The sequence below is a fragment of the Alligator mississippiensis genome, unplaced genomic scaffold (genome assembly GCF_030867095.1).
Source record: "Alligator mississippiensis isolate rAllMis1 unplaced genomic scaffold, rAllMis1 scaffold_157, whole genome shotgun sequence".
Classification (NCBI taxonomy): domain Eukaryota; kingdom Metazoa; phylum Chordata; order Crocodylia; family Alligatoridae; genus Alligator; species Alligator mississippiensis.
In genome coordinates this window covers 1-19,091 of record NW_026775328.1, presented here as the reverse complement: position 1 = coordinate 19,091, position 19,091 = coordinate 1, and the positions used below count along the sequence as shown (strand labels likewise).

Genomic DNA, 19,091 nt, shown 5'->3' with positions numbered 1-19,091 from the left:
AAGCACTGCTTAAGACATGGTATTTTAGACTAGGTCAGATTTACAAGTTATGAGAAGATTACTCATTGGTTTGAATCAACACATGTACTATAACAAAGTAGGAGGCCAACAAAGGATTACATGCATTTTTACATCATATAGTTTGGAAGAAAGGAAATCTGAAGTTTGTGGAGAATTCATACAACTAATTTTATCTGTTACACACCTGCATTTCCATTCAGCCTGAAGAACCAATTAATGGTCTCACACTCCCAAGACTGGTAAAAGATAGGGGGAAAACTGAAGCAATGGCCTGAACTCATTTTGAGAGAGATCTGATCAACTAAGGAGTGGTGGTGGGAATGGACTTCCATACAGAGCTTTACTACTAGGAAGTCATCTGGAGGTTTCTTGTGCAGCATGGTCCCTAATGGTTTAGGGAAAAGCACAGAGTGCTCCTAAGAAAAAACTTTTTCTGACATAGCACAATAAGAAAATAATGTATTAAAATAAATTATTCACCTTGAACAGCAAGCAAAGCTGATGAAAAAGCCTCTCCAACACTGTTTTCTACTTTGCAAATATATTCCCCACCATCACTGCTATCCACTTGGCTGAAAATCAGAGTGGCAATTTGGTTCTTAAAATGCATTTTAGCTGTTGGAGTTGCCCTTAGTTTTGTATCTCCTTTGAACCATGAAACAATCATTTCAGGTGTTCCAGCCACTTGGCATTGTAAGGATGCAGAATCTCCCACTGTCACCTGAACTGGTTCCAAGGGTGCAACAAAATAAGGTGGTTCTAAAGAACAAACACAGATCATTAGTACCAAAAATAAAATATAACAAATAAAATAAAATTCTCATTGTTGGAATGATAACGCACCTAATACTGTTACTGCAGCTTGAGAATTGTCTTGTCCAGAATCATTTTCAATATGACAAGCATATTGTCCCTGATCTTCTATTTTGCTATTGGGAATTTCCAGTATGGCAGATGTTTCTGTAGTGGTAAGGCTGCATTTTTCAGATGGAGATATTTTTATGCCATTTTTCTTCCATGACACTCTGATTGGAGGAGTACCGCTATATGTACATTCCAGTATTAATGGCCTTCCTTTCTCTACACTGAAATCATTCAGTTTTTTCACAAATTTGGCTGGTTCTAAAATAAACAAGATAGTGGTATATGTTAAGGATAGGCCATGAGATTTTTTTTTCTTGTTTTTAAAGAAGCATTGGCAACTGCAATCTGAACAAACCTTTTACAAAAAGATGTGTTGTACAAGAAATCTTGCCAGCCTCATTAGTGACTAGGCAGGTATAATCTCCACTTTGGAGTGGATGAACATCAAACAGCTCCAGTTCTGCAATCGAATCTTCCAAGGTAATGTTGCATCTGTGTCCAGGTGTTAATTCCATGCTACCCCTAAACCATTTAACTTCCAGTGGTGGGGTGCCTTTTATGATACTTGTAAAAGTTATATTGTCCCCAGATAACACATTCAAGGGATCGGGTTTCTTCACAAAAGATGGAGGTTCTAGACACACATAACAGAAAGTCAGAATAAGCACCTCTGTACTTTATAAAGAGCAAATTTTTTTAACGTGCAAAATACCATTGGTTAAAAATATATAACAGAGTCAAGAATGCAAATTTTCTGCAAAGCAGTGATTTTCAATCTTGAAGGTCTGGCATGCTCTCAGTACTGACCTCTAACAGTTAAATATGCACTGCATTCATCAGATCCAGCTACATTAGTAGCTGTGCACAAGTAATTTCCAATATCAGATTCCTGAAGCACATTCACTTTCAAAGAGCAAGTATTGTCCGTAAGGGTAGCCTGATACTTGTCTCCACTGGTGATCTCATGTCCATCATGGAACCAGGAAACTGAAATAGGTGGTGACCCATACACTTTGCACTCCAGTACAGTGGATGAACCCAAGAGACCATGAGTTGCTTTCAGTTTTCTTGTGAAAGAAGGAGGTATAATACGATCTGCATAGGTTAAAGCAAAGATTGCAGTATTACTATCAAATTACTATTAGTATCTATCAAAACCAATGTACTTTCTTTTGGCACATCCACCTCAACTTGGGTAAATCCCAAGGAAACTTATAATTCACTCCTTGAGACCTGAGGTCTTGAGAAAAGACAGTAGTAGCCTGATGGTAGAACTTGACTTTGCCTCTTTTCAGAGTTCCCTTTTTTCTTTAATTTTGGTAATACTTATCACAGGGAAAACAACCATGTTGCACCATTTGGCTTAAGACACATGCAGACCCATGTGATGAAACTGAATCTTGACAACACTTCCTGCCTTTTCAGCGATGGAGAAAGGCAATGCAGGATTCACCTACCCAACCCATAGTGATCACATCAGCACATACCAACTGAAAAAGACTCCAATGACCATGTCAATGAGTCATCCAAAGGCAGCAGTTGTTTGATATGACATCAAAGGAAACAGCATTTTGTCTAAATTCCTCTTATTACAAATGGTAGCATCAAATATAACTCAAAAGTTAACCAACTAACCTGAAACATGCACTGAAGCTGTGCAGCTGCTTTTGCCAACACTGTTTTTCACCTCAAAAGTGTACTCCCCACTGTCTTCTAATCCTGCATTGAGAATCTTAAGCCCAGACACTTTGTTGAAGAAACTAATTTTGTGTTTGTGGTCAGTTGAAAGCTCATTTCCATCCTTAAACCACCTAGCTGTAAGCTCTGGTGTGCCATCAACTGTGCATTCTAGAGTACAAGAGTCTCCAGCTGTGACTTTTATTGGTCCAGGTTTCTCTACAATAACTGCAGGTTCTGAAATGAGATGCATATCACAGTCACATTTTAATCTAGTTATCATAAATTGTTGATAGTATAATATTTAAAAATGTGTCTCTACGTAGGGTATGTTTTGTCCCCTTGTTACAAACCTAGAACAGAGAGACTGGCAAAACACTCCTGAACTCCAGCCTCGTTTTTGATCTGACAGGTGTATTTTCCGGTATTGACTGGTTCTGCATTTCCAATCTGTAGAGTTGTAATGTTGTCTGAATAAGAAATCCAGAGATTTTCACTTTCTCTAATGATTTCCCCTTTGTCTTTCAGCCACAGAACAGAAATGGGTTGGGCTCCTTCTATTGTAGCCTGCAGTTCAATTGATTCCCCAACAATAGCAGTGACATCACTGAGCTTCTTCACAAAGGCTGGTGGTGCTATTGAACGGAAGACAGTTGACAGTAAAAAACGTAAGAAGCGGAAGAATCAAGAGAGGGTGATAAGAACAACAGGATGCTAAGAATATAACAACACATAAATCATCGTACAAACCTTTTAGAGTTATAGAGCAAACACACGTGTCACTTCCCACATCATTTACAGCTTTACAGTGATATTCACCGACATCTGCAGTATCCACGTTCAGAATGTGAATACTAGCCTGGTAGTTCTCAGACATGATCTTGTACTTTTTGCTACTTCTAATTTCTCTTTTGTCTTTATACCATGAAATCTGGAATGGAGGAGTGCCCTGCAGCTCACATTCCAGGTGAACATCAGAACCTCTCAGAGACTGAACTGGATGGGGTTTCTTGCTGAAAACAGGAGGTGCTACAAAATAAGAAGTTTAAATTTCTGTTATTTCAGTTCAGGATACTCAAGGAAAAAAACATGCAAATGGGTTTAGGTTTGATCAGCAAGGAAGAGTAAAGACATGATTCACAGCAATAGATGGCTTCTTTGCCACAGAACACTGATATGATGCCCTACTTTCTCAGAAGGCAGTATGGGCCTCTGAAAAATAAAAGAGTAATTCAGCATTCTGACCTTTCACTTTGAGTAAGGTACTGCTGCTTGCACTTCCTGCTGCATTCTGAGCTTCACAAACATAGTCTCCACTGTCTTCAACACTGAGATTGTGCATTTCAATGACTGCCACCGAATCAACAAAGGACATTCTATATTTTTCACTGGGATGGATTACAATCTCATCTTTGTACCAGGTCACTTTGATTTCTGGAGAGCCTCCTATTTTGCATTCATATCTTGAAGAATCATGTTGTTTCACAACTCTGGAGGAGTCTAGTTTCTTTACAAATCTTGGTGGTTCTATAAAACCAAAACAAAAAGGAGTAACAAGATGGTACAAGAATATAGTGTACAAATTCATTAAAATTATGGAAGCAATTAAATAATTAACCAAAACTGATTGCTTCTGGGAGATACAGATATCTATCAACACTGGCCAAAACGGTCTTTGACAAGAATGAACACAGAACATAGAAAACAAACAAAAACAGACTTTAGTATGTCTTTGCCAATTCTATTACATATGTATGAACACCATTATGTCAGTAATAAAAAAGTGTAACAGAAGACCAGAGTCCAAAAAGTTTAGCCAACAATATGAGCAAGAAGAGTATTTATAGTGAAAGGCACAGCAACTGAACCAGATCTTTACATTCTATTACTAACTGATATAATCAATATATGTATGTTGATTGGCAAATCCAAATAGATGTAAGTGTAAGGAACAAGATTATTATTGTTCACATACTCATACTACAGGCTAAGGTAATAAACAACATAATTTGGAAATTTTTGCTCATGAGAAGATACACGATATGGCTGATATTACCGAAACTTGGTAGTTTGGATCCTATGACTGTGACTTAAAATAGATGGTTAAAAATGTTTCCTAAGAATTTAAAGGGGTGGTGGTAAGGAATTTAACATCAAAGACACCATTACCCATGGTTCAGAATCACAAGATTATTTATGGATTAAAATTCTAACTAATAAAACTAAAGATGAGGTACTGGTGGGCATGTATTACAACCGCTCACTAGGGCAAACTTTATTTAATAGTTTCTAAAAATAAAAGATTATTATTATTTAACAATGAAAGTCCTTCACCCACACAAAATACCTCAGTGTCAGCCTCATTCGGACAAACAAAGAAGAACTAATCAGGGAGCTAAAAGTTAGTGGTTGCCTACTAATCCTGATCTAGTTGCATTTACTTTCTGTAAACAGACTATTGCAGCAAATAGGAATACAGGGACTTTAAAATAGACAAATCTCCAGTGTTTAAAGGAAATGTAAATATAACTGATTGCAAACATTTAATTGAAAATGGGAAATGTTAACAATAACAGAAAACAAAACTGGAAATTGTTCAAGGACATTCTCATGGATGTCTAAAAAACAATTAGTTCACAAAAAAATAAAAAGTTATGCAGGGGAAAAAATCCTAATTAAAAGGAAATTAAAAAGCAAAATGAAACTTTTAGCAAAGATAAATTGGCAAAAGGGGATGCAAATATCAATTAATATAGAAGTTAGAAAAGTAGGTAACTGATGAGGGAAGCTAAATGAAGCAATGAAACATTAAAGACCAGTAGGATTAAAGACAATAACAAGATATTTTCTAAATGTGTAGGGGACATAAGTAACTCTAGGGAAGTTTTAGATCTATTGCTAGATGGAAATAATAAGCAGTGATGCAGAAAAGGCAGAAAAAATATTCAATAGATATCTCTGCTCTTTATTTAAAGCAAAGCAGTAGGATCAACATATTATGGATGGAATAAAAAATGTATCACCTGTAACATCTGGGAGGCAGCAGCCATTAAAATGAAATATTTTCAAGTCAGGAAGATGAGATAACTTTTAACTAAAAACTATCTAAGGAGCTGTCTGAACTACAGTTGTTCATTTTAACAGAAGTTGGAATGTTGGTCAAACTCCAAAGGACAGGGCAACTACCAACATAATTCCAATATTAAAAAGGGCAAAAAAAGGGGTGAGCAAGGCAGCAATTGTTAGTCTGGAATTGATTCTGGGCAAAGTAATGGGACTAGTAATTCAGGACTCTGTCAACAAAGAATCAAAGGCTAAAGAGTTTGATTGTTAGTTTAGAGACAATAGTAGGCAGAGAATCACAGCGAGAACATTTCTTGGTCCAGTATGATTCAATAATGTTATCAATAATCTCATGTATAATATAAAGTCTACCCTGTAAAAGTCTGCAGATGACACAGATTGGTAAAACAGTCAATAATGGGGACTGTTTACTGTTGCATATTTATATGAATCATTTGGTGAAATGGTAAAAAGTCAACAGGATGCACTATAATATAGCCAAACACAAGGTAGTACATTTTAGAAGAAAGAACGCAGACATATCAATTGCAGATTCTTCTTTCCTGTTAAGAGAAGGATTTAATAGTCAAGATAAATAACCACCTCAACTTAAGATCTCAGTGCAATGCCATGGCTAAGAAATAGAGAAGTAATTTAGCCTTTCTCTGTTCACAATACCAATAAGACACTGTTAGAATGTTGTGCCTTGTATGACCATGCTTCAACAAGGATGTGGATATAATGCAGAGAGGCTAAAGTTGGACCAGAGACATGATCTGGAGGTTTGAAAACATACCTGAAGATGAGAGGCTTGAAGAGTCCAGTCAGACTAACTTACTAAAGAAAAGATTGAGGCATGATTGGTTGAAGCTGAGTTACCCACAGAAAAGATCTGATAGAGGGTAACTTTGTTTTAGTCTTGCAGACAGTGACATAGAATAATTCAGTGGATACCACCTGCAGTTTGACAAATTTAATCTTGAAGCAAGATACAATTTCCTTGCAGAAAATGTAATGAAATAGTGGGACAGTTTTAGAAGGAGAGTTTTAAAATTAGACCCTCCCTTTGAGTTTTAAAATTAGACTAGATCTTTCTAAAAGATATGCTTTAGATCCAGCTTCTGGTAAAAATTCTAGGGGAACCTGTGTTTACAGAAGGTCATGATCTTTGTTGCCCCTTTCACATAAGAATCTATTAATGCACAGAAAAGTAAATGTGAGTTATAAAGCCTGTCTATTGATTTTTGTACACACCAGCAATACAATACATATGAAAAAACATAAGCTAAAAAAAATTGTTGGAGGTACAGCCATTTTTCATGGCACTTCTTTCAGTAAATAAAAATACAGAACATGTTCTCTTTACATGGAGTAAGGCATTAGTAAGGAACACTACCACACTAAGGCCAAGATTCAAAATTGCAATGAAGCTCTTGCCAGACTGTGGGGTGTTCCACTGGATGCTTGTTCACTTGTTGGGATGACTCCTGGGATTAAATGTAGGCATGTTCATGTATTTGCCACATAAGAGAAGTAATATTCAGGAAAGATTATTATTCATTTCTTGTTTTCTGGTCCCCAAGGCATATTACAAATCAAGATAATATTGCAGTGAACTAATTTGCTTCTCCTGATGAAGATCACTGCCAGGCACTTAAAGAATGTTGTACAAATCAATTTACAACCAGATATGTATTCAGTAGATTGTTTCTAGTTTCAAGATTCTTAGTAAATAAATATTTAGCAGTAGGACCTCAACTTCTCTTTACCAGAAAACAAATCCCACTGTGAAGACTGTGCCTTTTAAGAAGCAGATTTCATGCTCATCCTGTTAAAGATGGATGGGAACGACACATCCGGAACAACTGTAAATTAACCCAAGGTCCCCGCCTACATTAAGGAAATCACCAGCAGGTACTGGTGTAGTTTACACCACTGTAGCTTAAGCCGGTCATAACTCTGGTAGAGTTATGTAAATTGAAAGATCCACTTCCTATGCAGTTAAGGAGAGCGTTGGTGGAATAAATGTTTGTAACCATGGCTGCTTGCTGTCAGCACCTCCAATTTTTGTTTCTAGGAGGTGCTCAGTGTGTGTCAAGTTATTTTGCCTGTAGGAGGGTAAAATGAGTCTCAATCCAACCCTAAAATAAATGGCTGCATGCTAAAGTAGGTGCTGTTGAAACCCTAATGAGTATATCAGAGAAGACAGATCCCGTTTAACAGCAGCCAGGGGAAAGGAAAGGTCTCATTTTCAGTCTGCTTTGCACCCTTTTGGGAGAGCCAGGCTCCGATCTGCCTGGCTGCCTTTGGTTTGAAACAGTCAAAAGCTGGGCAAGAGAAAGAAAAGTCTCTGCATGTTTAAATACCTTGTACACTCAGCTGAGCAGCACAAGAGTCCTTGCCCACGCTGTTGCTCGCAGTGCAGGTGTAGAGGCCTGCGTCCCCTTTGCCAACCTTTAGGACGGTGAGGCTGGCCGTGCTTTCCACCAGCGTTATCTTGTAGTTGCCTCCAGGCCGGATTTCTCTATTCTCCTTTGCCCAAGTGACTTTCATCGGCGCTGAGCCAGTGATGTGACATTTGAAGGATCCGCTTGCCCCAAGAGCCACGTCAATCGGGACAGGCTTTACATCAAAGAAAGGAGGTCTCAGGTGCTCTATAAATGGAAGGGAATGTCAAAGAACTCCTGCCTCTGCTGCCCTCATCCCTTGGCTACCCTTACCTCAAACCAAGGGACCTCCCCCCTGCCTCTGTCCCACTTTCAAGGAGGAAGGATTTGGGCAGCTACAGACCTGTGAGGAGCAGCTTGGCACTGGAAGAGGCGCTCCCCAGAGCATTTTGAGCGGTGCATGTGTACAGGCCGCAGTGAGCCATGGCTGTCTGCAAGATCTGGAGAGTGGCTACGTTATTGAAGAAGGTGCTCTGTGTGTTCTCGTCATCACTTAGCACCGCCCCATCCTTGGACCAGAACACCTCCAGGGGCTCCGAACCAGTGATACGGCTGTCAAATGTAACTGGAGAGCCCACAGTCTCCTGGATGTCTTTGAGCTTCCTTGAGAAAGTAGGTGGGAGTTTGCGTTCTGTGGGGGAGGAAAGGAGGAAGACATCAGCACGGGGGAGACCAGATGTCTTAAGAAAGAGCAACTGCTGCCTCTAGAGAGCCAGGCAGTGGGAGGCAAAGGGTCACCTTTGACAGTGAGCTGTGCCATGGAAGAAGCAGAGCCCACGCTGTTCTCTGCTTTGCAGAGGTATTCGCCAATGTCGACTGGCTCCACCTGCACGAATGTCAGCGTTGCCACATTATTCCTCAAGTGCATTTTGCAGGCAGGCGTGGACCTCAGCTTTGTGTCTCCCTTGTACCAGGATACCCTGATGTCTGGTGCCCCGGCAACCTGGCACTGGAAAGTGGCCGCCTCGCCAACCTTCACCTCCATGCTCTCCAGGGGCGCCACAAAGTAAGGTGGGTCTAGGACACAAAGGACCGCAATCAGCACCACAAAGAGCCAGCACCTCATAGCTAGTCCTAGCAGGGGAGGGAGCTTGGGGAGCAGGGAAGAGCCACATACCTAAGACAGAGACCAGCCCTTGGCACCTGTCCTGCCCAGCCTCATTGGTCACCTCACAGCTGTATTGCCCCTCATCCTCTTTGGTGCTATTCAGGATCTCCAGGATGCCAGACTTGTCGGTGGCAGTGATGCTGCACCGTGGGGACTGTGCGATCTGCACGCCATCCTTCTTCCATGTTACTGCGATGGGAGGGCTGCCAGTATACGTGCTCTCCAGCATAATGGCCTTCCCCTGCTCCACGCTGAAATCGCTCAGTTTCTTCACAAAGGCCGCAGGCTCTGCAGCAACAGAGAAAGCATGAGCCCCAGGGCAGGGGCAGGGCAGGGATAGGGGCCAGAGCATTGGGCGGCAGCAGTGGGGACCAACCTTTGACAAAGAGATGTGTGGTGCAGGATGCACTTCCCGCCTCATTGCTGACCACACAGGTGTAATCGCCACTCTGCGCTGGGGCCATGTTGTACAGGTCCAGCTGTGCAACCGTGTCCTCCAAAGAGATGTCACACATCTCGTCGGGCACCAGCTCCCTGACGCCTCTGAACCAGGTCACTTTGAATGGGGCCGTGCCTCGGATGTGGCTTGTGAAGGTCACACTCACCCCAGGGACAACTTCCAAGGGATCAGGGGTCTTGGTGAAAGAGGGGGGTTCTGGGTTTGTGGGAAGAAGGTAAGACACGCACACAAAAACACACACAGAGATGGTCAGTTGTGAAGATCGCAAGCTGGGATTAGGTCCAAAGAAGCATGGAAAACACTTTGCCAAGAATGAAAGAGCAAGGGGTGCAGGCAGCATTTTGCCCAGGTGGGCAGTACCTGGCTGCTTGGCCCTGACCTGCAGGTGGGGGAGGGTATCTGGCTACCTGGTACTGACCTTGCTGGTGGGGCACCTGGATGCCTGGCACTGACCTGGGGGGGGGGGGTACCTGGATGCCTGGTACTGACCTTGCAGGTGGTGGGAGGGGTCCTGGCTGCCTGGCACTGACCTTTTTTGGGGGGGTACCTGGCTGCTTGGGGGTGGGGGGAGGGTACCTGGCTGCCTGGTACTGAGCTTTATTTTGGGGGGGGGGGGGGAAGTACCTGGCTGTCTGGCACTGACCTTGCAGGTGGGGGGGGAGACTTGGCTGCCTGGCACTGACCTTGCACAGTCAAGAAGGCGCTGCACTCATCAGATCCCGCAACGTTTGCCGCGACACAAGTGTACGGGCCCGTGTCTGAGGGCTCCAGGTGGTTGAGTTTCAGGGCGCAGATATTGTCGGAAAAGGAGATCTCATGTTTCTCTCCGCTCACGAGCTCGGTGCCGTCCTGGAACCAGCCCACGGAGATGGGCGGCGTGCCCGAGACCTTGCACTCCAGCAGCGCGGAGGAGCCCAAGACGCCGCGCGTTTCCTTTAACTTCCTCGTGAAAGAAGGAGGCACGAGGCGATCTAGGGCAGGGAAAGGTAAGAGCACTCGTGGGTTTTTATACGTCTTTGCTTCTGGGTTGGGAGGGGGGGGTCAAGGAGAGGAGGTTTTAAAGAGCCGAGCCCGCCGACTCACCTGAGACATCCACGGAAGAGGTGCAGCTGCTCTCGCCCACCTCGTTGTGCACCTCGAAGGTGTAGAGCCCCGAGTCCCCGGCGCCCGCCGACAGCACCCGCAGCGTGGACACGTTGTTGAAGAAGCTGATCTGATACTTGCGGTCGGTCCTGAGCTCGCGCCCGTCCTTCAGCCACCGGGTGAAAAGCTCCGGGGTCCCCCCCACCTTGCACTCCAGGCTGAAGGGGTTGCCCCCCATGACTGTCATGGGCTCAGGCTTCTCTAAAATGATTGCCGGCTCTGCAAGAAGAAGGGGCAGGGAAAGGAAGTATGACCGCCTGGCGGTGAGACCCAGAGGACGGGAAGCCTGGAAGGCAAGAGCCCCGGGGTGCTCCCCTACTGACCTAGCACTTGCAAGAAAGCAGAGCACTCCCGCATGCCGGCGTCGTTCTTGATCTGGCAGATGTACTTCCCGGAGTGGACCCCCTCGGCGCTTTCGATCTCCAGCGTGGCCACGTTGTCCGCGAAGAACATCTGGACCGTGTCGCTTTCTCGAATGATGTCGCCCTTGTCCTTGAGCCACAGCACGGAAATGGGCGGGGAGCCCTCCACCACCGCCTCCAAGGCCGCGGGCTCCCCGACGAAGATCGCGGTGTCACTGAGCTTGCTCACGAAGCGGGGAGGCTCTGGGGAGGGACAGAGGCAGTCAGCGGGGAAGAGAGGCAACTCGCGGGGTCAAGACAAGAAGGCGCCGCGGAGACCTCCGGAAAGAGAGAGCCACAAACCTTTGAATCGCACCGGACAAGCGCAAGTGTCGCTCCCCACCTCGTTCATGGCTTTGCACTGATACTCCCCCGTGTCCTGAGCCTCCAGGCTGAGGATGTGCAGGCTGGCATTGAAGTGCTTGGCTGTCACCTTGAACTTCTTGCTGCTTCTGACTTGCCGCCGGTCCTTGAACCAGGCTACCTCGAAGGGCGGCGTGCCCGAGATCTCGCAGTGGAGGACAACGTCAGCTCCTTTCAGTGTGTCCACGGGGCTAGGGGCCTTGCTAAAAACGGGAGGCTCTATAAAAAAAGAATCGCATCAGAGCCCGTGAGAGTGAGCCCCGGGCCGGGCTGCTGCCGATCAACGAGATGTCGAGAAAGTCGAGCCAGCAGGTATGCTCGTAAAGCCATATTTAGCCGCCTAAAACGGGATCTAGCCTTCAAAAGTGCTGAGCACCTGCCGTTCCCATCGGGGTTAGGATCTCTCTAGGGCTATAAATTCCCAGGTTGGACATTTGAGCCAGATGCCAACGGCTTGAATCGGGGACAGCAGGGCGTGCCCTGGCCCCAGTCTTTGCCCCTCCGGAGCCCAGCGCCGCCCGCCGATCCGTCCTCGTCCCTCGCTGCCCCTCCCGCGGCTGCCGGACTTCACCGCCCCGCTCCGCCCGTCCTCAGCCCGCCCCCGCTCTGCTATTCCGGGCCCCTGCTCCCGCGCCCGGTATTTCCTCCCCTCCCCTCCCCGCCTATCCTACCCATTTGTCCCGTCCCTTCATCTGTTGTCACTAGACTAAGCTTTGAAGGCTCAGCTGTCTCCTCCCAAGACGTCTGGCCAGCACCCAGTACCAGGAGCCCCTGGCTGGGCTCTCTAAGGATGGCCATGGGGAGCCCCGGCTGCGCCTGGCGGGCTCTTACTCCCCTAGTTTTGCTACGGACATGAGTGGAAAAGTCACGGAGCCACGAGGGCGGAGCGGGGCTGAGTCTAGAGATGAAACTGGCCGCTTGGACTGAAGAGATCGCTTAGGTAAGATCGCAAGGGAATGAGGAGGGAGGTGAAGCAGCGGCTCCTAACCTTTCACTGTGAGCGCAGTACTGCAGCTGGCGGTACCGATAGGGTTGTGGGCTTCACAAATGTAATCGCCGCTGTCTTCGACGCCGGCGTCAAGAATAGCAAGCACGGCCACGCCGTCCGCGAGGGACGCTCTCAGTTTGTCGCTGGGGTGGATTTCATGATCGTTCCTGTACCACACTACTCTGATTTCCGGCGAGCCACTTATTTTGCACTCCAGCTGAACTGAATCACCCTGTTTCACGAATCTTGAAGCTTCTAGTTTCTTCACAAACTTGGGAGGTTCTGTGAAAGGAAACGAGTTGGTAAAGGACAGTGTTTAGTTTTCCTCTGTCAGCATGGCTGGGACCAATAAGAATCCTTGAGAGCACAAGAAATGAGTAAGGGAAATCACTTGTGTGGATGCCATGGCTACAAGCCTCAACTCAGTTTTCCCATAGGTGACAGAATATAGAGGGGGGAAGATAATGCAAACAACCCCTAGAGTGAGAGTCTGTCCTCATCTACACGGATGGGAAACACCCCGCTAAAGTTAGTAATTCCCAACCACGAACGAAATGTTGGGTGAAATCCCCGCCCCATTGAAGTCAAAGGGAGTTTTGTCATTAACTTTAGTCGGACTAAAATTTCATTCCTAGTGCTAATTGGAGGGGGGGAGGGGGGAGGGGAGAGGGCACGCTTCAAAAGATTCGAAATATTTTACACTGGATATTAAGCATACACCTGGAACATTCTTGTAAATCTCTATACATTGTCAACCTTAACATATGCAGGTTTGAGCGGGGTAAAGAACCAGAATTGGTCATATTCCAAATTGGTTCACCAATTCATAATCCGCAACGAAAATACCCATTAAGGTTGAAGAATGTTTGGCGGCATTTTGCTGCCCTAAAAATATAAAGTAAAAACAAGCACGATTTGCTATTTTGCTGTTTTTCGACAGTAAAATTACTATATTAAATTATCACCATAGTCTGGTTTAACATGCGAACAACGATCAAAGAATGGCATAAATCTTAAGCAAGGAACATGGGAAGTAATGTATAGGTCCATCTCTAGTGCATATACTTGCAAGGGGAACTAGGAGACAGTGTCCCTTTACATTTTTGCACATTCTTTCACACTGCAGCATGAAGAAGTAAAAAAAAATATTTAATATGTATAATATCAACGGGTTAACGTTAGCAGTTGGGTAAACTCCCTTAGATATAGCTCCAAAGTGAAAGGATATAACGAACTTTTCAAATAAAAAAGAGAGAGATCCCTTACTTTGCCTCAAAGAAAACAAATTAGTGCGGACTGCTCCATGTCAATACCTTTAACACTAAGTTGGGCTGAGCAAAAATCTTTCCCAACTTCGTTAGTGGCTTGGCAGGTATACTGGCCAGAGTCTCCTTTGCTTGCTCTCAGGACTCTCAAGTGGGCGGTGTTTGCTACAAATGTAATGTTATAGTTTCCTCCAGTTCGGATCTCTTTGCCGTCTTTAACCCAGGTAACCTGTATGGGTTGGGCTCCAGTAACATGACATTCAAAATCAGCACTTTCCCCGACGGGAACATCTATGGGTGTAGGTTTTATATCAAAGACGGGAGCTTGCTTGGGTTCTAGAAATGAAGCAGAACAGTAGAGTGCTGATTGCTCATGACAAGATGCACTAAACGCGGCAGATATCAGTTCAGGCACAAAGAGGAAAGAAGTGGGCTATGCATTAAGGAGAAAAAGATTCAGTAGGGGACGAACCTGTGACTGTGAGCCTAGCACTAGAGGTAGCGGTTCCAACAGGATTAGTAGCCGTGCAAGAGTATTGCCCGGTGTAATTCATCTCGGTTTGCGCCAGTTGAAGAGTTGCTACGTTATCTACGAACGAGGTCTGCACGTTGTGATCGTCTGTTAGCGGGACACCATCTTTATACCAACTCAGAGTAATAGGCTCTGAACCGTTTAGACGACAAGTAAATTTAACGGCAAAGCCAACAGTTTGTTCCATGTCTTTTAATTTCCTGACAAATGAAGGTGGAAGTTTGCGCTCTGTAAGAAAACAAGCACATTAAAATGTGTTTCCCCTGGTATTTATCTGGTAAAGCTATACATGAAAGAAAGAGCTGTAACAAGTCGTTCTCAACAAGCTAAAATGAAAATATCACCTTGAATTGTTAAGACAGCCTTTGTAGATGCAGTTCCTACGCTGTTCTCGGCTCTGCAGACATATTCTCCACTGTCATTTCTATCTACTTTATTAAAAATGAGTGTGGCGACATTGTCTTTAAAGAATATTTTGTACTCAGGAGTGGATCTCAATTTTGTATCTCCTTTATACCAAGACACTGTAATCTCTGGTGTTCCAGCAATTTGGCATTGCAAACTCGTATAATCTCCAACTGATACCTCAAGGGGTTTCAAGTGCGTGACGAAATAAGGAGGTTCTAAGAAAAGAAAACCCAAACCGAATCGTTAGAATCCGTAAGGCAACCGGACCTGAGAAGATGCTTTCTGACAAGGACGATGAAGAGAAATAAACCAACATGGTCACACACCTAGTGTAGACACCAGGGCTTCACAGATATCCCTGCCCGCCTCGTTCTCCACATGGCAGCTGTATTCTCCCTCGTCATCTTTGCTGCTGTTAAGAATTTCTAGAATACAAGATTTTTCCGTGGTGGTGATGCTGCACCTTTCAGACTGAGATATAGCGCGCCCATTCTTCTTCCATGTCACTGAGATTGGCAGGCTACCAGTGTAGGTGCTTTCCAAAATGATGGATTTCCCCGGCTCCACACACTGATCACTCAGCTTTTTCACAAAGATGGCTGGTTCTAATGGTCAGCAAGAAGAAAAAAAAATCAATATTGAGTTTCAATGTACAAAAGTATGGCTATGTTACAGTAAGAAGAGAAACTGGGATAAGTACAAACCTTTTACTGAAAGACGGGTTGTACAGGATGCCCTGCCTGCCTCGTTTGTCACTAAGCAAGTATATTCTCCACTCTGGAGTGGGTCTAGATCAAACAACTCCAGTTCTGAAACCGAATCCTCAAAATAGATGTTACACTTGTCCCCTGGCACGAGTTCATTGGCCCCTCTGAACCAGTGCACCTTAAATGGAGGGGTCCCTCTCATAACACTGGTAAAGGTAACACTCGTGCCTGGCAGGACGTCCACAGCTTCGGGTTCCTTCACGAAAGAGGGCGGCTCTAAACACACGTGGGGAAAAAGAACAAGTTAATATCACTGAAGCCTGGCACTTACATGTACGGCTGGAAAATGAAGAGCAAAGAATTTACATCCCAATGAATGCTTTTCCCAAAATACACTCAGAAAAGAACAGAGATGTCCAAGCAAGAGAGACGGTTACACGGAAGACCTGTGCAAAGAAGGAGCTGAGCACCCTGTACTGACCTTGCACGGTCATCACAGCTCTGCACTCGTCGGACCCAGCCACATTGACAGCTTTGCACGTGTACGTCCCCGTATCTGATGAGCTCAGTGAACTGACTTCCAAAACGCAGACGTTATCTGAAAACGTGATCTGGTGCTTTTCTCCACTTGCTACCTTATTTCTATCGTGAAACCAGGCAACTGAAATAGGAGGCGACCCAGATACTTTGCACTCCAGAAGCACAGAGGAGCCCAGTACGCCAAAGGTTTCTTTCAGTTTTCTTGTGAAAGAAGGCGGAATAATGCGATCTGTGTAAGAAAAATGTAAGAAATCCACAGTGGTTTAAAAGGGAGGTAAGCTGCCTAAAGAAAACCTTGGTGAAAGACGGAAGACAAACGACCCAACCAACCTAGGACGTCAACTGAGGCCGTGCAGCTGCTTTTGCCAACGTCGTTCTGCACCGCGAAGGTGTATAGCCCGCTGTCTTCCTTCTCGGAATCGAGGATCTTAAGGGTAGATACTTTGTTGTGGAAGGTGATTCTGTATTTGTGGCTGCTTGTCAGCTCCTTTCCGTCCTTAAACCAGCCCACCGAAAGCTCGGGCGTGCCGGCCACCTTGCATTCCAGAGTACAGGCATCCCCTACAGTAACCTGCATGGGCTCTGCCTTCTCCACAATGACTGCAGGCTCTGGAAGGACAGACAGCCTAGGTGAACCACCCAAATTACTCACTGGGATACCACGATAGCACAAACATATTAATTGCATCGCAGTTTATTTGAGCTGTGGTTTTAGAGAACTACCTTTCTCCACCCTTTGCTCCCCCCACCCCTCTATTAGAGGCATTATTGGACAGAGATTATTGTTACTATTATTGTTGTTGTTGTTACTGCTCTCTATTTCTACAGCACAGTAAGGTTCCTATCGTGGCAGGAAACGTTGGGCACTATCCTCATTTAAATAACTAGCCCTAGAGAGTGACAGTGGGAAAAAAACCCTGATCAGACCTTTTACACTTCCCCTCTCAGCATCCACCCTCTGCCACTGCGACACAGGATATTGGGCAAGATGGACCTACGGTCTGAGCCAGGGAATGGCAGTTTTTATGAGAAAGTACTAATCCTCTCGGTCTAAACATTATTTGGAAGAGGCCACACTTTCCTTAAGAGGTTTCACAGTGTGGTCTTTCTCTGGGAGCTCTCTCAGTGCCAAACTGATCCAAGCCCTGCATTTCTATGACGGAGAAGCTGTTGTCTGCTCACAATGCGGGAGGGATAAAACTCCCTCCCCACTTCACATCCGTTTTGAAATCAGTCTCCAGCATAAAGAAAGAAAACGGTGAGCTGACGCCTCGTCTCACCTAAGCCCCTGAATACAACTCAGCTCACTTACAAAAACTGCAGGCGTCCCGCAGCTGAGATACCAACCTAGCACTGTGAGGGTGGCCATGCACTCCCGCGTCCCCGCATCGTTTCTGGTCTGACAGATATACTTCCCAGCACTGCTGGGCTCCGCACTTGCGAGCTGCAGAGTGGCAACATTGTTCACAAATGTAATCCTAGTGTTTTCGCTTTCTCTAATGATGTCTTCCTTGTCTTTAAGCCACTGAACCGAAATGGGTTGAGAGCCCTCCACTTTGGCTTGTAATTCTACCGGTTCACCGACCACAACCGTGAGACTGTTGATTTTCGTCACGAACTTGGGGGGTTCTGAAGAGGAGAGAGGGACTTGTGATATGAAGCTCTCCAGTGTCCGCCTAAGGCGCCATCAGTACGGGGGCAGTGCCCTCCTGCTTACCTTTCAGCCTCACAGTGCACAGGCAAGTGTCACTGCCGACGTCGTTCTGAGCCTTGCACTGGTACTCGCCGATGTCTGCAGCCTCCACGCCCAGGATGTGCACGCTGGCGTTGTAATTCTTGGCTGTAACCTTGTACTTTTTACTAGTGCGGATTTGTCGCCTGTCTTTGTACCAGGTGACATCAAAGGGCGGCGTCCCGGAAATTTCACATTCGAGACTAACCTCAGTCCCTTTGAGCGAGTCCACTGGAGAGGGCTTCCTGCTGAAAACGGGGGGCTCTACAAGGGAAAGAAAGCAGTCGGCATCCGGCTCGCTCCCAGCGCAAACAAACACCCGGAGACGGTTCCTGCAGCAAAGCGAGCGGGGAAACCCGTGGGCTTCTCGGTGCCTCTGTCTGTTCTGGAGATGGTGGAGCAAGACAACGCCGGTGTTCACAGCGAAGCCGCGCAGAGGGATCAGCCCCGTAGCAGACTAAGGGTGACTCCCATTTGCACATCAAGCAGTGCAAAACCGTAAGTGACCGGATTTATGTTCTTGTGCCCAGCGATTGGGTTGGAGATTAGAAAAAAAACTTTCTCACTAGGAGGGTGGTGAAGCACTGGAACAAGTTACCTAGAGAGGGGGTGGAATCTCCATCCTTGGAGGTCTTTAAGGCCCGGCTTGCCAAAGCCCTGGCTGGAATGATCTAGTTGGGGATTGTCCTGCTTTGAGCAGGGGGTTGGACTAGATGACCTCCTGAGGTCCCTTCCAACCCTAATTTCCTATGATTCTATGATTCAGCTCCATGAGGCAGCAGGTAGCAGGAGCACTGTCAAAAATATCATAGCTCAAGCTTTAGGAAAAGCCTCCGCATCCAGTAAGGGTGAATTAGATTAGAAAAACCTGCTTAGTAGCCTGGGAGGCCACTAGGCAGAGTGGCTTAACACTGGGGCGGGGAGAAGAAAGATAGCTCCGAATTAAGAAATAAGCAGCGCGTATGTCTGAGAGATCCGAAAAATTAATGGATTGCTCGATTAAAAAAAAAAAAATAATCAAAGGAAAGAGCGATTGCTAACCTTTCACCACAACTTTGGTGCTGCAGCTTGCTCTGCCAGCAGGATTGTGAGCTTCACATATGTAATCGCCACTGTCTTCAGTGCTGAGATGGTTCATTTCAATCACAGCCACGGAGTCAATGAATGACATCCTGAATTTTTCACTGGCAATAATCTCGTGGTCATTTCGGAACCACACCACTTTGATCTCTGGAGAGCCGCTTATTTTGCATTCAAGCCGGGCGGAGTCACCCTGCTTTACTACTTTTGACGCTTCTAATTTCTTGACAAACTTGGGGGGTTCTATGAAACCAAAGAAAATGGAGATAAAGAAGGTGGCAATGCAGTGATT

General features: G+C 45.5%; 1 protein-coding gene across 1 annotated transcript in view; it reads right to left on the bottom strand.

Annotated features, from left to right (window-relative positions):
* Positions 1 to 19,042, bottom strand: part of LOC132247160 (titin-like) — a gene marked incomplete at its 5' end in the record, with an annotated part of 36,737 nt that extends 17,695 nt beyond the window's left edge. Inside the window, 28 exons of the mRNA XM_059720134.1 lie at positions 502 to 780; positions 865 to 1,143; positions 1,241 to 1,519; positions 1,693 to 1,980; positions 2,521 to 2,799; positions 2,916 to 3,197; positions 3,313 to 3,591; positions 3,808 to 4,089; positions 7,992 to 8,279; positions 8,416 to 8,703; positions 8,811 to 9,089; positions 9,190 to 9,468; positions 9,557 to 9,835; positions 10,324 to 10,611; positions 10,724 to 11,002; positions 11,107 to 11,388; positions 11,488 to 11,766; positions 12,536 to 12,817; positions 13,849 to 14,136; positions 14,273 to 14,560; positions 14,677 to 14,955; positions 15,067 to 15,345; positions 15,445 to 15,723; positions 15,929 to 16,216; positions 16,318 to 16,596; positions 17,335 to 17,616; positions 17,705 to 17,983; positions 18,761 to 19,042. Coding sequence (XP_059576117.1) covers positions 502 to 780; positions 865 to 1,143; positions 1,241 to 1,519; positions 1,693 to 1,980; positions 2,521 to 2,799; positions 2,916 to 3,197; positions 3,313 to 3,591; positions 3,808 to 4,089; positions 7,992 to 8,279; positions 8,416 to 8,703; positions 8,811 to 9,089; positions 9,190 to 9,468; positions 9,557 to 9,835; positions 10,324 to 10,611; positions 10,724 to 11,002; positions 11,107 to 11,388; positions 11,488 to 11,766; positions 12,536 to 12,817; positions 13,849 to 14,136; positions 14,273 to 14,560; positions 14,677 to 14,955; positions 15,067 to 15,345; positions 15,445 to 15,723; positions 15,929 to 16,216; positions 16,318 to 16,596; positions 17,335 to 17,616; positions 17,705 to 17,983; positions 18,761 to 19,042 — 7,893 coding nt within the window. The remainder of the gene's footprint in view (positions 1 to 501; positions 781 to 864; positions 1,144 to 1,240; positions 1,520 to 1,692; positions 1,981 to 2,520; positions 2,800 to 2,915; positions 3,198 to 3,312; positions 3,592 to 3,807; positions 4,090 to 7,991; positions 8,280 to 8,415; positions 8,704 to 8,810; positions 9,090 to 9,189; positions 9,469 to 9,556; positions 9,836 to 10,323; positions 10,612 to 10,723; positions 11,003 to 11,106; positions 11,389 to 11,487; positions 11,767 to 12,535; positions 12,818 to 13,848; positions 14,137 to 14,272; positions 14,561 to 14,676; positions 14,956 to 15,066; positions 15,346 to 15,444; positions 15,724 to 15,928; positions 16,217 to 16,317; positions 16,597 to 17,334; positions 17,617 to 17,704; positions 17,984 to 18,760) is intronic.
* Between the last annotated feature and the right edge of the window lie 49 nt (positions 19,043 to 19,091).